Here is a 20,616-nt window from a genome sequence, read left to right on the forward strand (position 1 = left end):
CGCTCAGCACCCCACCTCCTGTAAGGGCTATGGCACCATGGCCATCGGGCCCGTCAGACCAAACCCCAGGGACGGATGCCTCTCTGAGCGACACCGAGGACAATATGGATCACAACACGAGAGATATAATATCCCAAAATATTAGGGACCATTTTTTGATTTGCGATACGACGTTTTGTTGTGCGCTGTTTGATGTATGGGTTGAGGTACAGGTCAATCTGTGTGACGGTGGCCAAACAGAACCATAGTAGTTGATGCGTATTGATCATAGGCGACTACATTATAGCGCCCTCTGCAGGATGGTGCCATAATTGCTGAGATCTACTTAATTTAGCTAGTTTACGATATATGTATAATATGGTTTTTAACCGTTTTTTCTGTATTACGGAGGCAAGGAATCCCGATGCTCGCATGAATCCATTTTCTCCTCCACCCCTAATAAACCCTCGCTCCATCCAGGACCCCCCAGCCTTCAGAGTGACCCCCCGGGCCGAGTACCTCCAGGAGGTGGGCCGGGATCTGACCATCCCCTGTGAGGCTAAAGGGGACCCCGTCCCCAACATCACCTGGAGCAAGGTGGGTTCAGAGAACACCTACTCACTACTACAACTCACTACTGCTACTGCCCAGGGTTAGTAGTGTACTGGGGTTACTACTAACCCTAACCCTAACCGAGCGCGGGACATCCGTCCTCACATCCCCTGACGCCTGCTGTGGTTCCCAGATCGGACCGCTCCCCCGCTCACCCTACATGGTACTGGCCAACGGGTCCCTGCTGCTGCACCCCCTGAGCAAGGACCACCACGGGGGCTGGGAGTGCCTGGCCACCAACCACGTGGCCACGGTCAGCGCCGGAACCCTGGTCATGGCGCTGGGTGAGTGGGACGGACTCCTAACGTGGAAATGCCTCTGACTCAATGAAAAACGGAAAAAAAAAATTAAACCTGAGGAACAGCACCATCTTGTGGTGGAACTGTGGTTATTTCGCCTTTTTTACCCGGATGCCAAATTCAAGGATTTTAAACTAGCCTGGGAACCAGTTGATCTGAGAGCTCAGGTTTTGTTTAATCTGTTATTTGTGTCCGGCTCATCTCCTGCTCAGACCGACGCCTGGCCTGGGTTGAGCCAATCACAACCGTTTATCTAATGTGGGGCGGGTTTAACAGAATGACAGAACAAAGAAGTGCCCTATTGGAGCGATGTTGAGGCAATTTCATAAACAACCAAGATGGCTGCCACTGATGTGTCACACGTTTTGTCTCTCTAAGTGGTTGTAGGTCTGTTCAATGACATTGGAAATCCAAAGTTAACTGAGGGGTTCCAGACTGATACGCATTTACGAATGGGTCTGACGATGTCAGGCTCGCTTAAACCTGCATGATATAACTTTTCTACTGCAGTTATTTTCTCCATTCAATCCTATCTGAACAAACAACATTCTCAAGAATAAAACGTGCTCATCCACGAGCCAATCCATCTAGGGAATTTATCTCTGTTGACCATTTTATTCTCCTCCACTTTTAAAACTCAAGCCACTAGACTAGAGGTTTATGGGAAAATGTACGTCATCCAGGTTTTAATTGCTGCTTTTAAATCTGAATCCAAACTGTTGATTTGTGAGGTTTGTGGTTCGGTTTTGTTTTTTAGAGTACTTTTTTTTTTTTTTTTTTTTTTTTTTTTTTTTAGTACTTTTTCTGCCAAATGTTTTGTCCTTGGATCCATTTCAAAGTGTTGCCTAGTCTAGACTGCTCATTGTTCCTTATCCCCTCAGGCACCAGTCCCCATGCCGTCACCTCAGTCTCCGTCACGGCCGAGATAAACCAGGCCAACGTGTCCTGGACGGCCGGCTTTGACGGGGGATTCTCCCAGAAGTTCACCGTCTGGTCCGTAGTCTACACCATATGTCTACGGCTCTGCCTTTACGGATCTGTCATTGACGTTGTATTATACTGACGTACCGTATCCTCTCTTCTCTACCAGGGTCAAGCAGGCATCCAGAGGCAAACACGAATGGGCCTCTTTGCCCGTGCCCACCTCCAAGGACAACCTGTTGGTGACGGGTCTGCTAGCCGCCACCAACTACCAGTTCAGCGTCCTGCCCCAAAACAAGCTGGGCTCCGGGCCCTTCAGTGAAATCGTCTCAGTGCGAACCCAAGGTCGGTACCACAGCGAGACACAGCTCATACGACTCTTCCTCCGCGTCTTTAGCCTCTGTGTTTGAACCTCACGAGTGACCTCACCCCAGTCTCCCCCACCACAGCGGTGCCCACCGAAGCCCCCCTGGTGGTCCTCACCCTGCCCGTGCCGGACCCGCCCACCCTCCTCCTGGCCAACCGGACGGACCAGGGCGTCCTGCTGCAGTGGGCCCCCCCGGAGGCTCCGGCCTCGCCGCTGACGGGCTACGTGCTTCAGGGCCGCCGGGAGCAGGGCCAGTGGGTTGTCCTCAGCAGCGACGTGGGGCCCAGCCAGACGGACATGCTGGTGCAAGGCCTGCTCAGGGTGAGCCTAGCTCTTGTTTATCATCGGTCGCCTCGTAGCGTAATTGCCTGAGTCGTATTTTGGCCAAATTGTGAATCGAACCTAACTCTACTCTCCTAATTCTGCTTATTCACTGTGCCTCATCCTACATCCTAAGCCAATCATAGTGCTTTTTACATTCCCTAATCCCTATCTGCCTAAATCATCTATCTGACTTATATAAAGACTTAATACAAGAGGAACCTTAATATGTGACTTAGGCAATAAAGCTCTGAACGTTATACTACACCCACACATGTTTCATCTTTCAACGTTTTCTGTCTTTTTTTGTTTGAATTATCTTTATAATAGTATGGATCTTGAACTCCCTAATGGGCATTGTGTTTTTTTGAGGGTGTTTAATCCTTCATACCTCTCTCTCTCTCTCTCTGTTGTCTTTCTCATGCAGGACTCGAGTTATGACCTGAGGCTTTTGTCTCGCAGCCTCAAGATCCTAAGTGTGCCCAGTGAGTCTGTCAACGTTTCGACCGCAGGTAAAGTGTTTACAACGGCACCAAACATTGTCAACAAACACACATCCTTTCATCACGGTTCAGCCTTTCATATAGGGGAGTATGTTTATGCAACCATAACATTGGTCAGTTTTTTAGCCTAGATATATAATATATTTATATTTGTTTATATATCTTGTTTTTTATATATATATTTATAAATATTTATATATTTATGTGTAGGCCTATATATAAAATAGAGTAACAATTATTTCCAAAAACGCTTCTCATTCCAAATTATTAAGTATAATTCTTTATGCAAATTATATTCATTAAAAAAAAATAATAATTAATGATCTAATATATACATTTTTTCTTTTTTGGGGGGATTTATAAAAAATAAAAAAATGTTTGTAGAATTTTTTACACAAATTATACCATATAATTTGTATGGTATAATTTTGGGATAATTGTTACTCTTTTATATATATAATTATATATATAAATATGTATATACATTTAAAATTGGCAGAATACAAATCTTCTTCTGCTGACTCACAGGAATGGAGATGTACCCGATACGTGCCAGCTTCCTGGAGTATGTTCCTCAGTCGCTGCTGGCCGGTGTGATTGGTGGAGTGTGCTTCCTGTTCATGGCCATCGTCCTGGCCTTGGTGACGGCCTGTTTCATGAGCCACAGGCGGCAGAAACGGCGCATCAAGAGGAGACAGGGTAAAGACAAGAATCATGGAGAAATGATGATGTCCCTTCTATTGAACCATGTTGTGTTATTGTGTACAACATCATGGTGTAGTAAGGTGTACTATAAACAAACACTTTGCATTCTCAGATCTCCACTCGGTCTTCCAGAGCACCACATCTCCAGAGTACGTATCAAGAACCATATCAAACAAATATGAGCATTGTTTATGTCCGCAAAGCCCATGCTGGCTGCAGGTCTTTCTTCCGCTAATCGTCCAATGTCTCTCATCCCGTGTCCAGAAACCGCCGTCCTCCCCGAAGCCCCGACAGCATCCTCAAGTTGAAGCTCTGCCCCGCGCTGCCCTTCTTCCCCAGCTCGTCGGCCACGCAGTCGGACCGCTCCACGTTCGACAAAGGCAGCCGTGGAGAGTACCAGGACCAGAAGAAACAGCTCCTGTCCAACGCCTCCCCGCCTCCCCACTACACCCTCTTCGAGAGCCACCTCGGGTGTCAGGCGCCCTCGTCCACAGGTCTGGAGTCCATCTGCCGAGGTCCAGATGGACGCTTTCTGGTCCAGCCCCTGCCCGAGGGCTCCAGTTCCCCCAGCGATGAGAACATGAAGAACGTCATCGTGCAGTGCAACGGCGGGGCCAGCGGTGCGGGGAGCAACCGGACGTCCTTCAGGGACTCCCCCAAGTCCAGCATCCTGAGCTCGGAGAAGGAGGAGAGGAAAGACTCGCCCCTCACCGTGGACGTGGCCGAGCTGAGCCGGCCTCCCTCGTCTCCGGGGAGAGTGAAGGCCATGGCGAGGAACTTCTCTCGACACGGCTGCTTCTACTCGGACGATGAGCAGGGCTCGGAGGCCCTCCTGGAGAGAGCCAGTTTCTACTCGGACAACAGTGAGATGAGAACCAACGGATCGACGAGGAGGAACTGCCTTCCGGCCAACGCCGATGACCTCCTCCCGGGTCTCGGCAGGAGAGCGTTGGGGCTGGAGAGGGATGCGGACCAGCCGTGCCACTCACGCTATCAGCCTATGGAGAGAGAGAGCCAGCTGACCGACGCCAGCACACTGGTCTCGAGACTTGACAGTGAACTGGAGGAGGACAGTATGGCCAAGTGTCTCAAGCTGGCCAAGGAGAGGCAGGGGATGGAGGAGCAGCTGAAGGCCTACACAGGTAGCCAGAGGACTAAGGGATGGGCAGGGGGAGATGCTCAGTCTGGTAGGGCCAACAGAGATGTGCCTGTGTCAGAAGAGGACTCCGTGTGGAAACTACAGGACGTTACCCTCAGACAAAAGCACCGTCCCACTGGCCAGACGAACCGGGTTTCCGACTTCAGGAAGGCCTGCTATTTCGGAGGCACAAGCAGCCCAATGGATAGGCTCCCCTCCTCCCACATACAGTGGGACATAAGCCCTGTTACTTCTGCGACCAGCATTGTTCCTGTGCGAAGCCCGCGAGATACCGCTCAGCGAGGACCTTATTCTCCCACCCAGGGCGTTCATGAAACTACGGAGGACTCTCTGGCGGATGAATCCTCGCACTCCCCGGCCACGCAGAACACATCCCTGCACATGCTCTCGTCTAGCTTTGCCTCTGAAAGCTCCCCCATCCCCTGTCTGGGAACGACAAGAAGAGGCAGGTCACAAAGCCCCAACAGGGAGGCTGATTTAGGCCCCAGAAGGTCCCTTGCTGATGAGGGCTGGACAAATCAGAGGCAGGGGGCCGTGAGGTCCAAAACATCCACAGAGCGCTGGGACGCCGCACAAAGAGCTTCCCCTGCCGAGCGAGAGATCAGGCCCCCCCCAGCGGCTCCAGCCCTGCCTTATGCGGCTGCTGCTGCGCCGTACAGTCGGTCGGACGCGATGGACGTCACCGACGGGAAGGAATCCGGTTCCTCACACTATTTGTCTTCGTCCCATGAACACAGTGAGCGAGGTGCACAGGCCAATCTCAGAGAAGACCACGGAAAGCGTCTGCACCTTAGTTCAGGGTTTAACACCGATTTGGAGAAGGAGGGAGTGAGGGCGGGTTCCCGGAGGAGTGATAAGTGTCTTTTCTCGGAAAGTCCAAGCGTAATTTCTCCATTAACTATTGTAGAGGAGTGTGAGAGTGACCAGTCGCATTTCTCTGTCCCTAGAATGTCTGATGTCTTCAACGTAAGGCGCTCAGCCTTGCCTGTTCAAAAGTCCCCAGTGCAGACAAGTGCCATTCTTGAATATCTGAGCCTTCCCGGTTTCATTGAAATGAGCGTAGATGAACCTGCGGAAGAAACTGAACTTGCAGACACCAGCAGAAAAAGTTCAGAACTTAAGTCAGTGGTGGTTAAGCCAGATGTAGTCCCTAGGAACTGGGAGGTCCATTGTAAGGACAACCCGGAAACAAAACCAATCCACAAGGCGGTGTCGTTTGTGGATGACGTACGGCCTGTGAATGCAGCAGAGGCAAGCTTAGATGCAAATAGAAAACCTGACTCTAGATACTCAAATCTTTCCGAAGCCAGGAACTCAACACTCAAAGGGCGAACTTTGGGTAGGTCTAAATCGCAATCGCCCAATCCGGAAAAAACAAGCAAACAGCTGTACTATGAGAAATCACAGCTTATTTTTGGGAAAAGAACCAAAAGCCCAGAGCAACCGCAGTCTAGGCTCGCCTCCAGTTCACACACGTTGTTGAATGCAGCTAAGGGTGTGGCAGATATTGTCTCAAGGCACTCACAGAGTTTTGTAGAAGGCTATCACTCAGTCCCAAAACCTTCTGAAAGACACCCTATCCCAGTACAACCTGAAAGACACACTGTCCCAGAACCACCTGAGAGGTACTCTATTCCGTTACCACGTGAAAGACACACTGCCCCAGAACCACCTGAAAGGTACTCTATTCCGTTACCACGTGAAAGGCATGCTGTCCCAGAACCACCAGAACGATACTCTATCCCCTTACCACATGAAAGGCACGCGGTACCGGAACCACCTGAAAGACATTCTTCCAAGAGAATCAACAGCAACAATATTGCATCACGAATCTGTCAAGCTCCTGTGCCGTTCCTCAAGAAGTCATTGAGCATAGGCCCCTGTAGGACTCTGTCAGGCATGGCGCACCCTCGTCCTTTCTTAAAGAAATCCATCAGTTTACAAAGATGGGAGCACTTTGAGAGCCCGATGGCGTACATCTCGGAGAGGTGTTACTGGGATGAGTTCCCCCACCCTGACGTCCGACTCAAGTCCTGCAGTCTGGGTCGCACTCCATCCTACCTTCACCGACCGGGCCCCACTTGGACGGAGTATGTTCCACCCAGGCGCCCGAGCTTCGAGAACTTGGAAAGGGTTCACCCCTCCCAAAGACCTCCAGCTAACTCTCCCTACCTCAACTACCCCATGTACCCGCCCAGGTCTGCCTCGGTCCATGCTAGGATGGAACCCTTAGATCCGCGCAGGCAGACTACTGTTTTCCCAGAGGTCTCCAGGTGGCCTGTCTCATACCAGGAAAACCTGAGGGCCGCTCCGCTTAAATACGTCCCCATGTCCATCCCGCCGCCGCAGCCCCCTTACAGACCATTCCCCAGAGTGGATCCGGTGCGAGCTATCGACCCCAGGATGGGCCCCCCTCGGTCCTTCCTACCCAGGGGTAACAGCTGGCCCTCCCCACACCCTGCCCCCCTGCCAGCAGGGCAGTCAGACGGCCAGCGAGAGACGGTAGAGAGGCCGCTGGCGAGGGCAGGGGATAACCCTGACTATCGGGAATCACGGGAGGGGGGCCGGACCAGCTACGCAAGCCAAAGCAGTGGCAGGGGTAGCGCCGGCTTCCTCCGCCAGTCCCTGTCCATCACGCCCACGCTGCTCAGCTCCCCGGAGACGACGGAGGAGAGCGAGCGACCCAGAGCTCCGACGGACCGGCGTGAGAGAAGAGCGAAAAGGTGAAACGACACCGCACCCGACCCATAGCTGCAGACCCCTCTGGAGCCGTCCTAAGGGCTGAAGGGTTCCGTTTATGTTGCCATCGTTTTCTTGCATTTGCCACATTATGCTCTTTCTCAGTTGTTCAGACTCATTTGTGGTGTTGTTGTCGTTTTCTGCCCTGTTCTCACCCAACGTGTTGTGTTGTGTCTGTCACTAGAAGGAACACATCAGTAGATGAGAGTTATGAGTGGGACTCTGTGGATCCCGGTGTGGACGCCGAGGTTCTGGAGGCCATGAGCTGTGATCGGTCACCGATGGGGGCAGGCACCGACAGGGGGTTGTTCAGTTACGATCAGACTCATGGCCCCCAGGACCGGAAAAGACAAGGTGAGCCTCACAATGCCAAAGATCCGGTTGTTTGTTTATTAATCGTTCCCCGCGTTCCGCATGTGAGTGTCGTGCTTCATGGTGCTGCTGCATGTCCCTCTGTGCCGTGGTTGGTTGTGAACATTGTCACGTGGTCGTGCCCCATCCATGCATCACATCTCGCTCACCCGTCCCCAGGCCCTCCATCCTCACTCAGCCCGCCAGCCTCCGACCCCAGCGGCCGCGACACCTACGGCCACCCCTTAAGTGAGGCGCGCTTCAAGGCCCTCCGCCTGGAGTACCAGGAGTACATGCAGGCTCTGGAGTCCACCGGTTCCCGCCAAGCCCGCCTCACCTCCGACCCCGAGTCAGACTCTGACTCCGGCTCCGCCCTGCTCTAGCTGCCCACCCTGGTCCGTCTCCCCCCCCAAACAGACCCTCCCTCTCACCCCTCTCCTTGCATGACTTCCCCGTGTCCCTGTAACCTGCATGCTATGTTTACATTGTTGTTGTATCGGTGTCTTTATGGATATCAAGTGCATGCGTAAAGATGGTTTGAATGGTGCTCATTGGATCATCACTCATGTGTTTTTCTCTCTGTTTTTACAGGGAATTCTGAAAAACCAACCAAATAGCCATTGTTTCATTGCTCAGAAGACCACTGTGGTGCAGGACTTCACATCTCAGCCCAGCTATTTGTTGTGACCTTTTATGCTGCCTTTTTATTGAAGAAATCGAAACTATGTTACCTCTAATTTATGCTTTGTTACTGACAAAGTCCAAGTTGTTCTTTCGATCTACAAGATGCATTTCTACCCCTCACTGCTATCATCAATTGCGATGCAACAGTGCGGAAGAATGGATCAGTATTTTTTACCCACGGCATTACTCTCCGATGCCTTTAGATATATATTTGATTTGATAGCATTGTTTCTTGTGCCATTTGGGCCACATTGACAATCATATACAGAGGGCCCTTTAAAGAAAGACAAGTCCACCCCTTAAACTGAATTTCTAACAGAATGCTTTCTAAAAGCACTAAGATGCAGTTCTGTTTCTCTGGAAAATGCTGTTTTTTGTGTGAAATGAATTGATCCAACATAAATATTGTAAAATAACTCCATCTGCGATGATGTACGTGTTTCTGATCTAATGACAGTGGACTTATTCTGTCATGGACCTTTACTTTTTGGATATGATACACAATAAGATAAAAATATTTGGCAATGAAATAAAATCATTCACAATTTGATCTTCAATAATACAACGTAAAAATGTGAAATAATTTAATTTTTTTTTAAATATTGTCTGTTTCACCTCTTCCCACATTAATTAAACGGTCCCCTAGAAATACATAACACCTGTATTATTTTGATTAAAGAATGTACAAATGTTTTTACCCGGGCCCTGTAGAGACCCTATGTACAGAGATGTGTGTATCCTGACAGCAACTCTCCCTGTCCTTGTAAATATTCAGCAATTTGTCAGAAGAGAAAACATAATTTTATTCCATCTTAACCGTTCAATCAAAAATATGAAGCTTGAACATCTGAACGATTTCTTCTGAAACATACGGGGAATATGGCCTTACCTTTTATTAAACATAAAGAAGCAACTGTCAATTAAAAAAATATTCTCAAACGAAACCATATTATTTGAATGTTTATAACTTTTTGATACATTTGCATGATTGATGGTTTATTGTGGATTTCCTTGTATTTATTGCGATGGTTTAAGGAGGCAAACAATGTTTACAATGTACTCTACTGTTCAAAGAAAACACTGTAAGAATATGTTTGGTTGAGTTTTTGAAGTCTCCATCATAACTTGAATGATTTTGTAGCCCCCCCCTTTGCCTTTTTATTATTTGCGATGACAAAAGTGTACATTTGAAGCCTACTTTATTTGGTGGACATCAGTGACCAGGAGTGATTTTGTTAGATGAAATACTTTCTTTTATATACTGTTCAGGAATACATTTTTATATTGTACTGAATCTGATCCACCAAGAAATGTTCACTTGGAGCAGATATTTCTAGTTATGCATATTTTGGATGTTTTGTACAAACTGGAAAGTTTTATATTCTGTCACCTGGCTGTTTTGTTATTTTTTTGTACATGTTATAGTAAATAAAGTTCCTTATATTGAACACGACAGACTCAGACGCGCGCGCGCGCGTGTGTGTGTGTGTGTGTGTGTGTGTGTGTGTGAAACATGACAACAGGTGGCTTGATTTTCAACGGAAGCCTTTATACCAATAGTCATTTCATGAACATTCACAGGAATATACTATTTCAACTCTAACATCAAGACGCTAAATTCATTCTCCACACTACCCAGTTGAATCGTATTCCAAATAGCCAATAACAATTTGAGTAGCTTGTTGAAAATCCAGGGCTCATCGATGCCATCTGCACTTGACTTATCTCCCTAAATGCAGGCCTCTTCTCGTCTGAGCTTACTGGGTGGACATGCGCAGTACGTGCTTCACCATGTTTCCGATGCCATCAAAGATGTAATGGTAGTGGTACTCTGTCTCCCACATGAAGGAAGGGGTGCTGATGACCTTGTTCTTCTCGTCCACATAGGCCTCGTGATGCAGCTATAGTCAAGGTCAACGCATGGAACTATGAGATATATTATGAGATGTATATTTCTGAGAACAGAAAATGCACAGCATAATGTAACAAAGCATTTGGCCCCTAAAGCCAAACAATGTAACGTAACCCACGGTTCAACCAGGGTTGAATTGAGTCTACAATTGCATTGGGCAATTCACTGAACGAGACACCGAAAATGTAGTTGTTTCCTAGTCTTTTTTTTTTATTTTCTTTTTAAAAAGAAACACCCCCGCCATATTGCTCATGGGCCAGGGCAGTGTCGCAAGTAGCACCAGCCACACCAGCAAGATCCCGGGCCAGAAACACTGACTTGGTCGGTAGCCTGCTACTCTGTGGCTGGCAATGGGCCGTGCCACCTGTCCCACTGACCCCGACCAAGCAAGCCACCGGTCTGCTGACTCAGGAACATTAAGCAGCGACAGAGACTTGTGTCTGGGGCCGGCTTATTGCAGCCAAGAGCCGCACAGTATGTGGGGCCCTCGAAGGGCTGCATGCGAATACCACTCACTTCAAGGGCGTAGGAACCGGGGGGGACGGAGGGGACGTGTCCCCTCCAATAACGGAGACAGGCGCATTTGTCCCACCTAAAAATTATACCGGATCTGTCAGGTTTCCGATATGTGTCCCCCCCCCCCAATGTTAAAGTCATTCCTACGCCCCTGACTCACTTACAAACTTACGGTCGGTCGAGGACATTTAGTCTACGTTTACATGACGACGGTCTGAACAGAAGACGCAAAAGTGGCGTCGCGTCTTCACTTTTTATTCCGCGTTTAGACGAGCGTTTTCGGGAGGAAATCTGCGTGCATACGGTGACGCAAAAGTGTGTGGAATTCGATTGGGTATGCATGTCAGGCGGCTAGCTGGTGCTGTGATACACCATCACACAACACCGCCATGTCTGAGCGCATGCGTAGAACCTTCCTTCTTCTCTTATCTGCGCCGCGAAAACCGAAACATAATTACAGATCCTTCTCTGTTCAGTAATAATATCTGTACATATCCTGTACATTTCGTGGAAAGAATCCTGTAAGTGTATTAGAGCTGCCAGAGCAGCTTGACGGTCCAACGCATGGAAATATACCAACATGTTTGTTTATTTCCCTGTACTGGGGCTGTATGTGACGTATGCGCGTACGCGACGCGAGCAGATCTGAGCAGAGTTTTGCGTCTTGGCAGTGTAGACGGAGACGCTACGGCGGAGCGGATTGAAGTTTACCACTCTGGAGGGTGCTTTCAGATTTTTGCGTTTTTAAGCCCCGAAAACGCCGTCACCGTCTAAACGAAAGGCACTTCCGATAAAATATGTTGTCGTTTTTACCCGCAAGCGTCCCCGTGTAAACGGGGCCTTAGAATTAGAGTTTCTTTGAGGAGTTTGGTTTCAAAGGATATGTATGGCTCACGGACGGTGTGACGGGCTCCCATGCCCTTCACAGCCTGCACCATGCTGGTGTGGGGCCAGTTGCCCCAGCGGGAGCTCTCGTCCTTCTCGTAGCCCATGGTCACCTCGATGCCGGGCAGCGCCTTGCAGGCTAGCATGGGGGCCATGCTAGAGAGGCTGGGGGAAGAAACACGTTCACCGTGAAGGATGATGATGATAAAGAATATGAAAACCTCTTTCTGGAAACACATTCGGCAACCAGCATTGAGAGGAGTCGTTGTGTTAAAAAGATAATTTGCATGAAGCCACTTTTTGACAACTTGTCTCGGATAACATGTTCCCATGTTATTGCACATTATTATGGCTTACACTTATGTCCATTTTATGTTTGTTTTAATAACCCTGAAGTCTTAGAAGATCCTAATGATTTTAAATTGTAATTTAGAGGTTTTTTTTTTAATAATACAAATATATAAATATCCTGTTACATTAATACTTATTATGTGTTACAATCAAACTTGGACCCAGGAGCTTTTCACTGCTCTCTTCAGCAGAAGAAGGGAACTGCCAACTTCCAGAGCTGGCAATGGGTATAAAGTCATTACAATCATGCAGTGTCTGCCTAAATACAGAAGACATTAAGCCTGGTTGAGCTAAAGTCTCTTGGGATCCTGGCTCAGAACTACGCTGGATTTTGGGTGAAGTGACTTTGGCTTAGCTGGTTTCCGATCCCTTGTACCATTTCAACAGAAGTACTTTTTCCCAGCAGGGTGTCCTCGGCAGGCCCTTAGCACACTGACCCCGCTGCCCTGCCTCACTCTGGGTATGCCTCGGAAGCTTTGAAATAACCTACTTATGATCCCTGTCTGGTCAGGAGAAGGGCACTGTAAGAAGAGGTAATCTCGGGTAAGTGGGCCTTTGTCATTTCAACTCAAAGAAATACAACAATCTTTAAATGTCAAACATTTGCAAAAACAAGGATATACTCCCTCAAACAAATCCTCAGGCCCCTACACAGTGTTAGCTGTAGGTTAGAATCCTGTCGTATCTCTATGGTGAGAATGATCACAGGGTTTAACGTGCGTTGAGCACTGCCTACCCGATGGGCTTGCGGTTGCGGTGGAACTCCTTCAGCACTCTGTCCACATCGCTGTGGAGTTTGCAGTCCTTCCCCTCCTTAACAAAGGAAGAGCTGAGGAAGGCATAGTACTGGTCAGCTCATCGTAATATTAGTACACTGTAGCAAACACTCAAACTTTAGCTTGATATATATATATATATATATATATATATATATATATATATATATATATATATAAAGAGAGAGAGGCAGACAGAGAGAGAGAGAGAGATAGATCCCTAATTTATTTAAATGTTTTGTGTCCTGTCACCTTTTGACAAAATTAGAATATATTTGCATAACTGCATACGTTTTTACAAAATCAAACAGAAGCAGGCCCTCCAGGGAACCCCTCATGTCTCACAGGTTCTTGGTGATGCCGTGGCCACCGGGGAAGATGATCGCATCAAAGGAGCTGGCGTCCAGCTTGGACAGGTCCTGCATCTGCATCTGTCCCTGGCCATGGCTGAAACGTGCAGCCTCCACCATCATGTTCCTACGCAAGGGCCAAAAATAATCATATATACTGTGTTTTGTAATTAATCAAGGAAAACGTCAACTACACAGCCTTTGTAATGTTATTCTTTTTTTTTTAATGTAAAATTGTCTATGTGGCCTAAAACAAGAGAGGCCTACCTGTTCTCTCCAGACGCAGGCTGCTTTTTCATGTGGTCGATCACATTCATCTGCTGCTGGTTGGGGGCGAACATCTGGAAGCGTGCCCCGTTGCGGCTCAGGTGATACATAGTGCTGCAAAACAATCTTACTGTTATCTTTGGTTAACTATGATGCTGTAGAACACAATAACTTGGTAACGGGTACGGTACTCACTATACGGCCTCATGCACATCAGTGCCGTCCCACCAGCCACATCCTGAGAACACCTGAAGTAGAAGTGGATGTAGTTTAAAAAATATATAAAATCCCATGGCACCTGATACCAGTATGCAGCCTACTTCCCGTCTTGAGCCAGTACACTCACCACTGCGATGTTGGTGTTCCCCCAGTTTCCGTAGTCTCCTTGGTGCACGAAGCATGCAGGCTGACGTGCGAGCACGTTCAGGGTCTGTTTCGACAGGATGGCCCGGCTTGCAAACATGGCTGAGCGCTAACTTTTAGAGTTTAAAAGTCTCCGGGTGGATGGTGGAAGCCTGGCTGGAGGCGTTGGATTGCAATGGAGCTCACATCCTCGACCGGTCGAGGCTGTACTTATACCTCTGGCCAAGTGACGTTGCCTCAGCCTATGGAATCATGGACCAGACTTTCGAGGATCAGTCATGACTTCTTTGACCAGCTTGACCCGCGTCCTTCCTTTACCTCACTTGTTTGGTCCTCCAATTAAAAATGATTAGCTAACCTTGGTGTAATTTCTGCATCATTATGCTTTTGTTGCAAAAGTACACCAAAAAATAAATGCATATGAAAACGAATGTTTGCTAATTTATTTATTACGTCCTTATTCTATTCTATTTTTACTCAAGCGTATTCTGTGTATATGCGTGTTAATGCAAGACTACTGGCATGTTCATTCTGAAAATGTGTCATCAGTTCCTACTGATCATCTGGATCATGTCTTCCATCTCTGACTAACAGATACAATCTGTTTGATGGACACACATAATCATTCATATCTTCACATTGACATAGCATCTGAAACCCACAAGAATTTAAGTGTTTGACTTTGTGTTTTACACAGGGTGAGTATTGGCTGGATGTGGCCTCACTTCTATATGCCCTTTAAAGTCTATTAAGATGTAAGGCTCTTACTTGCTTTAATGCCTTGTTCCGTCGCCACTGTCTAGACTGCACCTTGAAATACCCGGTTCCACACAAGTGCCAACAGGCTGTGTTAACCGGTTTGATCCGAAGCAACTCCAAGGCACTGTGATGCAGTGTGGCCTACATTGCAATGTGAAGGATCCTAAAGTATTCCTCTTACTGGAGACCATTTTCCCCGGTGTAACCATGAATGGGATCTCATGGTGGAATTTGGCATGCACTTTATTGTCCTCTGTCATGTATAATTCAGCAGTCCACCACGTTGTACACTTAACAAACTTTAACACTTTAGAACTATAGGAAGTTTAATTAACAGAATGCAGAAATGGCATTGAATGGTAAACATGTCACAAGTATGATTACATTATCCACAATTCTAGGCCTTGGTTTTTAACCTCCAATGAGATTTATATAAGAGTCCACATTTACCACGCAGGCAGAACTTGAGCCAAATTAATAGATGATTCATTTTGTGTTGTCACAGGACGGTTTTACTGCTTCCTTCCGTCATAAAAACATCATTTTGTGTAGGACAATTCTAGTGAACCATGGTCGTATCGGTTATAAAAAAAATACCACACAAACACGTCCTTTGTTATTATTACCCCAAAAGTTTATCAAATTGAATCAGCTGTACTATAAAAGAAACAAGACATGCTACAACACCACCAACACATAAAACCTGTCCCACATCGTCTAAAACATCAGTTAATTTCCTTGTTCCATCTCATAACACATCACTGATTAAATAAAACTAAAAAACGTGTCTACAGAGAAAAGGGGGAAATAAAATGTACAGCACTAGAGTCGGCAAAATGAATAAATTAAAATGACCATTAAACGAAATATAGAAATGAAAGTCATTTCAGCAAGGTCAAATCAAGCACACGGCAAGCATATAAAAAAATTCAAAAGTAATTACACTCTTGAATGCACCGTTCGCCCACTAGCACTGTGGCTGACCCGCCCGGCTTCCCAATTTGGCATTGAACTGGCTGTGACTTCTACATCCACTCCATTAACTATGATGGGATGATCCACGTCCACACGGAACTTCACCTACTTTAGTTTTGCTTTACACGTCAGCACTCAATCTCATCCGCAATTTACATGCACAACCCTAAAAACAACAGAAAAAAGCTCCACGGGTGAAAGCAAAAGGAAATGTCAATTAAAGCTCTCCCAGGTCTCCTGCTGACACTTAAGTTTTCCTGCACCCGAGCCGACAATCGACGGACACGTGCGCTCTCTCCGAGCGCCCGGTGTGTTTGTCACAGACAACGGAGCGCTAGCCATATCCCCTGGACACCCGGTGACCTGAAGGCGCCTCTCTGCGCGGGGCAGCAAGTGCGTCGGTCGGGTCTGAGGAGGCCGGTTTTAAACTATAAGGAAAGCGGTGCTCATAGAGAAGCGTGTGTTAATAAGACAGAACGGACGTCTCCGTTGGAGCGCGGTTGGGGTGGGGTCGGGGGCGAGAGAGAGGTGGAGAGAGAGAGAGAGAGAGAGAGAGAGCGAGAGAGAGAGGGGGTCGGAGGCGGTCGGCCGCGTCACGGCGTGTACGCCGGCGGCGGCTGGAACTGATTGGCAATGTCATAGTCGGCGGGGTAGGTGTCGCTGCTCTCCTCCATCTCCGACAGCAGCTCCAGGGCCTGCTCCTCCTCCTCCGTGGGGTAGTGGCGCAGCAGGTTGGCCGCCGTGGCCAGGATGGAGGCCCCGCCGGCGCCCGCCACGAGGTAGAAGCTGATGGCGAAGGTGACGTAGATGAGCGAGCCGTGGTACTTCTTGTGCTGCTGCTGTAGCGACAGGATGAGCTCCGAGGCCCAGTAGCAGAAGCCGATCACCGTGGCGCACTGCAATACTGGGGGGTGCACAGAGAGGACAGTGAGGTCACGGTCTAGGGTTTGGTAGTACGGTTATGCAAATGAAACCGTTTTATCAGAGTTTGACCGATTCTGCCTTCACACACAATATAAAGAACATGTTAGGAACTGTGTTTAATGTTTTATTTCATGTTTTACTGGTTTAACTAAATGTCACGCAGTAGATCTTCAAAATATGACTTACTTTTAGGTCAGATAACTAAAGATTAGATAAAACTCCTGAAAATGTCCTATCATGCAGTTTGAGTCTCCCATAAGGGTTTTGTCATTTCTGTCAATCGGACCCCGGACCCGGACCCTGAGGGTCATACCTGTGAGGATGTGGGCAAAGGCATATCGGCGTGTGATCTTGAGTGCCGGATGTTTGGGTCCAAACACATCTAAAAGGAATGCAGTCAGACTGCACAGAATGCCCAGGAAGCAGAAGGCCGCAATCACCCTCAGCAACAAGATAGTCTGGGGGTTCACACAATAATCTAGAGAGAGAGAAGGGAGGAAATAAACAAGAAAGCTTTGTTTACACCATGTGAAACGGGCCACTGACTTCACACATTTTCCTCTCGGGTTTCCAATGTGACCGGATTGTGGTTCTCTTCTCACCCTCCAGGAGTTTGGGATCGATATAACCCAAGACGTCTGCTACACCCAGCTCCTGCCTTGGACAGGTGCCACCGTGGATCCGGAGCCAGGCCGGTTCCGCCAGGGCCGTGCACAGTGCGGTGATGGAGAGCGCTCCGGGGAGGGCGGACGCCAGGCTGCGCTCCGGCTGCTTTGGCAGCGAGGTGCCGCCTCTCCGCCTCCGGCCGCTGGTGACAGCGGGGCCCGGGGGTGCGTACATGTTTACCCACTTGCCTTAGCGTCTTTCGGGAGGAGTGGAGATACGATTAGCGTTATATCCGGATGTGATCGTACGGATGGCAGTGTACCCCACGAAGGCCAGTCCCGAATGATAACCCCCGAAAAACAGGCAGCAAATACAGTGATGACAGTGACTACTGCTGTCGATACGGAGGATACGAAGCACTGGCTTTGTTTGGCGAGCTTGCTGAAATAAACTATGCGATCGAGGAGTAAGGTAAGGGACAATAGAGCTCCGGGGCCTGCTGTTGTTGTTAGCGCACAAGGCTAACGTTAGCCTCTTCTTAGATGTCAGGTCAGCCTCTTGAAAATCTCCCCGGGGTCGAAACAATGTGATCTACTGCCTGAGAAAAAACACAACCGAATCGAAAGGGCAGACTTTCCGCGTTTTGTCTCCAAACAAATCCAAACAAAACTTAAAAAACAGCGCAGTGCCTTCCTGTGAAATATGTGTCTTCCTTGTTCAAGCCATTCTTCGTTTCACTTCCAAAGCCTCGGCGTCGGATGACCCAGCGGCCACGCTGCCCTCCGGCGGCCTCTAGCGGCGGGTACTGGTAGAGCACTACCACGCACCGTGATGCCCTCTGGCGGCCTCTAGCGGCGGATACTGGTACTGTACAACAATGCACCGCATGACAGGAGGATGTCCCTGCACAACACCTAATACCTCAACTTAACCATATCTAAAATAATACCTTGTACAACCAAAACCCTAAACCTGACCATCTCCTGGAACACCTTTGCTGGAACCATACTATTGCAGGGCCACATTGGGGTTAAACCCTTCCAGGCCACAGGGGGCAGAGCTCCGAGTTTGTAACGTTGACTCAGGCCGTTCGAGACGAGTTAGAAATATGTAATGGAAGTTGGTACGATGTTGCTCAGCCATCAGGAAATAACGTCGATGTTTCAGTAAAAGTATTATTAGTTTAATTGATTCGGAGACGGGACAGTTTCTTCGTCCATTAACGCCGACATCTCCTTGTTTAGTGGTCGGACGCCAGTCTTGATTCTAGGGGCCGTTTTGCAGCAGCGCTTCTCCAACTGAAGTTATCTGGTGGTGGTGGCTGTGGTCCACGGCGGCCTGACAGGTGGAGATATGAAGGACGCACTGGTTCTCGTGGAGCGGTTCAACGCCCATCCAGACTCTCGTTGCTGGCATGTTGCCTGGAACCCTACGGCCACTCTGATGGCCTCCTGTGGAGGCGACAGGGCCATCAGGATATGGGGGAAGGAAGGTGAGGCAGGAGAGTCTAAAGGAAAAATAATAATCAATGGTCGGCAGTGGCATCCTTTGTAACGTATTTCATGTTGATGTGTTGTGTAAGGCGACTCCTGGAAGTGCTTGAGTGTGCTTCAGGACGGGCACCAGCGCACCGTGAGGAGGGTCGCCTGGTCTCCATGCGGGACCTATCTCGCCTCGGCCAGCTTCGATGCAACCACATGCATCTGGAAGAAGAAGAATGATGATTTTGAGGTCAGAATAAATGTAGACGCCTATTTTCCACGACAGTTTGTAAATGGATCATGCACGTCTAATCAACTCAAAGTACTGTATCTGTTTGTGTTCATGGTCTCTCATAGTGGTTTTATTTGCCCGACAGTGTTTGACAACTTTAGAAGGACATGAAAATGAAGTCAAGTGTGTGACATGGGCACCGTCAGGAAATCTACTGGCCACATGTAGCCGAGACAAGAGTGTCTGGGTTTGGGAAGGTCAGTGCCATCACACACATGTGTATGTCTTTGTTAAATAAGTTGCATCGCTGCAGATTTTAAAGTAGTAATCCACATTGTCTCTTACAGTTGACGAGGAGGACGAGTATGAGTGTGTGACTGTGATAAACTCGCACACACAAGATGTCAAACTCGTGGTCTGGCACCCGACACTTGAGGTGGGTCAGCAACCATGAACGGACCAATCTCCTTTGCCTGTTAATCATTGTCTAAAAACAAGCATCCTCATTTTCTGCTCTCTCTCGCTCTCTCCACAGCTTCTGGCTTCAGCCAGCTACGACAACAACATATGTGTTTACAAGGAAGAGGACGATGACTGGGAGTGCAAGGCTACCTTGGAGGGACACACGTCCACCGTCTGGAGTTTGACCTTTGACCCAAGCGGACAGAGGATGGCGTCATGCAGCGACGACCGGACCGTGAAGATCTGGAAGTGTCAGAACATTGAGGGGCCGGGTGCGTTGCTCACATGCTCCAAGGTGGAAGATGGCTCTTGAGGTGTTTTGACGGAGCTTGTATTAACTTTTAATTTCCATGTGTTGTTGTGTACAGCAGACATGTCTTGGAAGTGTGTGTGCACTCTGTCAGGCTTCCATGAGCGGTCAGTGTACGATATTGCTTGGTAAGCGCCCTCTATCCATTCCCCAATAGATCCATTGATAATTTAGGGTGGCAAAAAGATTTGGGGCAGTTATCTGAAAGTTTAATTTGCCTTTCTGGTTACATGCATCTCGATTTTGAACATAACTTCATGACCATAACATGTTTAACTAATCTTTAAACACAAACGCTCCTTGTGACTAGGTGTCGTTTGACCGGTGCTCTGGTGACGGCCTGCGGTGATGACGGAGTCCGTGTGTTCAAAGAGGACCCGACAACGGACCCCGATCAGCCCGTGTTCTCCCTGGCGGCTCACGTCAGCAAAGCCCACAGCCAGGACGTGAATTGCGTGGCGTGGAACCCCAAGGAGGCGGGCATGCTGGCGTCCTGTAGCGACAACGGAGAGATAGCAATCTGGAAGTTCCAGGATGACCACGAATAGAGGATACAGGACTGCTTCTGTGGCAGCCTGTCTGCACAAGTGTCAGACATACTGCTTCTGTGGCAGTACCTCCAGCCCTAGTTTCTAATACAGTAAATATGATCATGATGTTACCTACATTAACTTGCCAACTCTTATAGCATATTGTGATTGCACTTTCCTGTAAGCAAATGTTTTTTATAAAATTAACGCACATACCAATAAAAAAACTGAACAGATTAAATGAATTCGACGGTGAATAATTATTAAGTTATTTCAT

General features: G+C 48.2%; 4 protein-coding genes across 7 annotated transcripts in view; 2 read left to right on the forward strand and 2 right to left on the reverse strand.

Moving 5' to 3' along the window:
* igsf9b (immunoglobulin superfamily, member 9b) overlaps positions 1–10,022 on the forward strand; it is a 32,770-nt gene extending 22,748 nt beyond the window's left edge. Inside the window, exons 11-22 of one of the 3 annotated variants that reach the window (XM_079736018.1) lie at positions 460–576; positions 725–875; positions 1,772–1,883; positions 1,981–2,156; positions 2,246–2,499; positions 2,927–3,011; positions 3,531–3,701; positions 3,820–3,856; positions 3,972–7,589; positions 7,790–7,959; positions 8,137–8,351; positions 8,548–10,022. In XM_079736018.1, coding sequence (XP_079592144.1) covers positions 460–576; positions 725–875; positions 1,772–1,883; positions 1,981–2,156; positions 2,246–2,499; positions 2,927–3,011; positions 3,531–3,701; positions 3,820–3,856; positions 3,972–7,589; positions 7,790–7,959; positions 8,137–8,339 — 5,094 coding nt within the window. In that variant the 3' untranslated portion in view covers positions 8,340–8,351; positions 8,548–10,022. The remainder of the gene's footprint in view (positions 1–459; positions 577–724; positions 876–1,771; positions 1,884–1,980; positions 2,157–2,245; positions 2,500–2,926; positions 3,012–3,530; positions 3,702–3,819; positions 3,857–3,971; positions 7,590–7,789; positions 7,960–8,136; positions 8,352–8,547) is intronic. The other 2 variants (XM_079736019.1, XM_079736020.1) reach the window with 2 other exon arrangements.
* A 1,511-nt stretch (positions 10,023–11,533) lies between these two features.
* Positions 11,534–14,177, reverse strand: gatd3l (glutamine amidotransferase class 1 domain containing 3, like). Its single transcript, XM_079746588.1, has 6 exons — positions 14,044–14,177; positions 13,893–13,945; positions 13,698–13,811; positions 13,426–13,557; positions 13,041–13,133; positions 11,534–12,118 (listed from the first exon to the last, which is right to left on the reverse strand). Exons 1-6 carry the CDS (start codon positions 14,158–14,160, stop codon positions 11,878–11,880), a joined length of 750 nt encoding a protein of 249 aa, XP_079602714.1. The 5' UTR covers positions 14,161–14,177; the 3' UTR covers positions 11,534–11,877.
* An 881-nt stretch (positions 14,178–15,058) lies between these two features.
* On the reverse strand, positions 15,059–18,095 carry tmem127 (transmembrane protein 127). The gene is made up of 3 exons (XM_079749595.1): positions 17,321–18,095; positions 17,032–17,196; positions 15,059–16,698 (listed from the first exon to the last, which is right to left on the reverse strand). Exons 1-3 carry the CDS (start codon positions 17,556–17,558, stop codon positions 16,388–16,390), a joined length of 714 nt encoding a protein of 237 aa, XP_079605721.1. The 5' UTR covers positions 17,559–18,095; the 3' UTR covers positions 15,059–16,387.
* Positions 18,096–18,443: 348 nt separating this feature from the next.
* Positions 18,444–20,561, forward strand: ciao1 (cytosolic iron-sulfur assembly component 1). 2 transcript variants are annotated; one of them, XM_079731688.1, is made up of 7 exons: positions 18,444–18,816; positions 18,907–19,055; positions 19,183–19,294; positions 19,385–19,473; positions 19,573–19,771; positions 19,868–19,937; positions 20,120–20,561. In XM_079731688.1, the coding sequence occupies exons 1-7, from the start codon at positions 18,678–18,680 to the stop codon at positions 20,355–20,357; spliced, it is 996 nt and encodes a 331-aa protein (XP_079587814.1). In that variant the 5' UTR covers positions 18,444–18,677; the 3' UTR covers positions 20,358–20,561. The 2 variants fall into 2 exon arrangements, with proteins under 2 accessions (XP_079587814.1, XP_079587815.1); XM_079731689.1 differs by having other exon boundaries at positions 19,871–19,937.
* The last annotated feature ends 55 nt before the right edge of the window (positions 20,562–20,616 follow it).

This window comes from Pollachius pollachius (genome assembly GCF_949987615.1).
Source record: "Pollachius pollachius genome assembly, chromosome: 1".
NCBI lineage: Eukaryota > Metazoa > Chordata > Actinopteri > Gadiformes > Gadidae > Pollachius > Pollachius pollachius.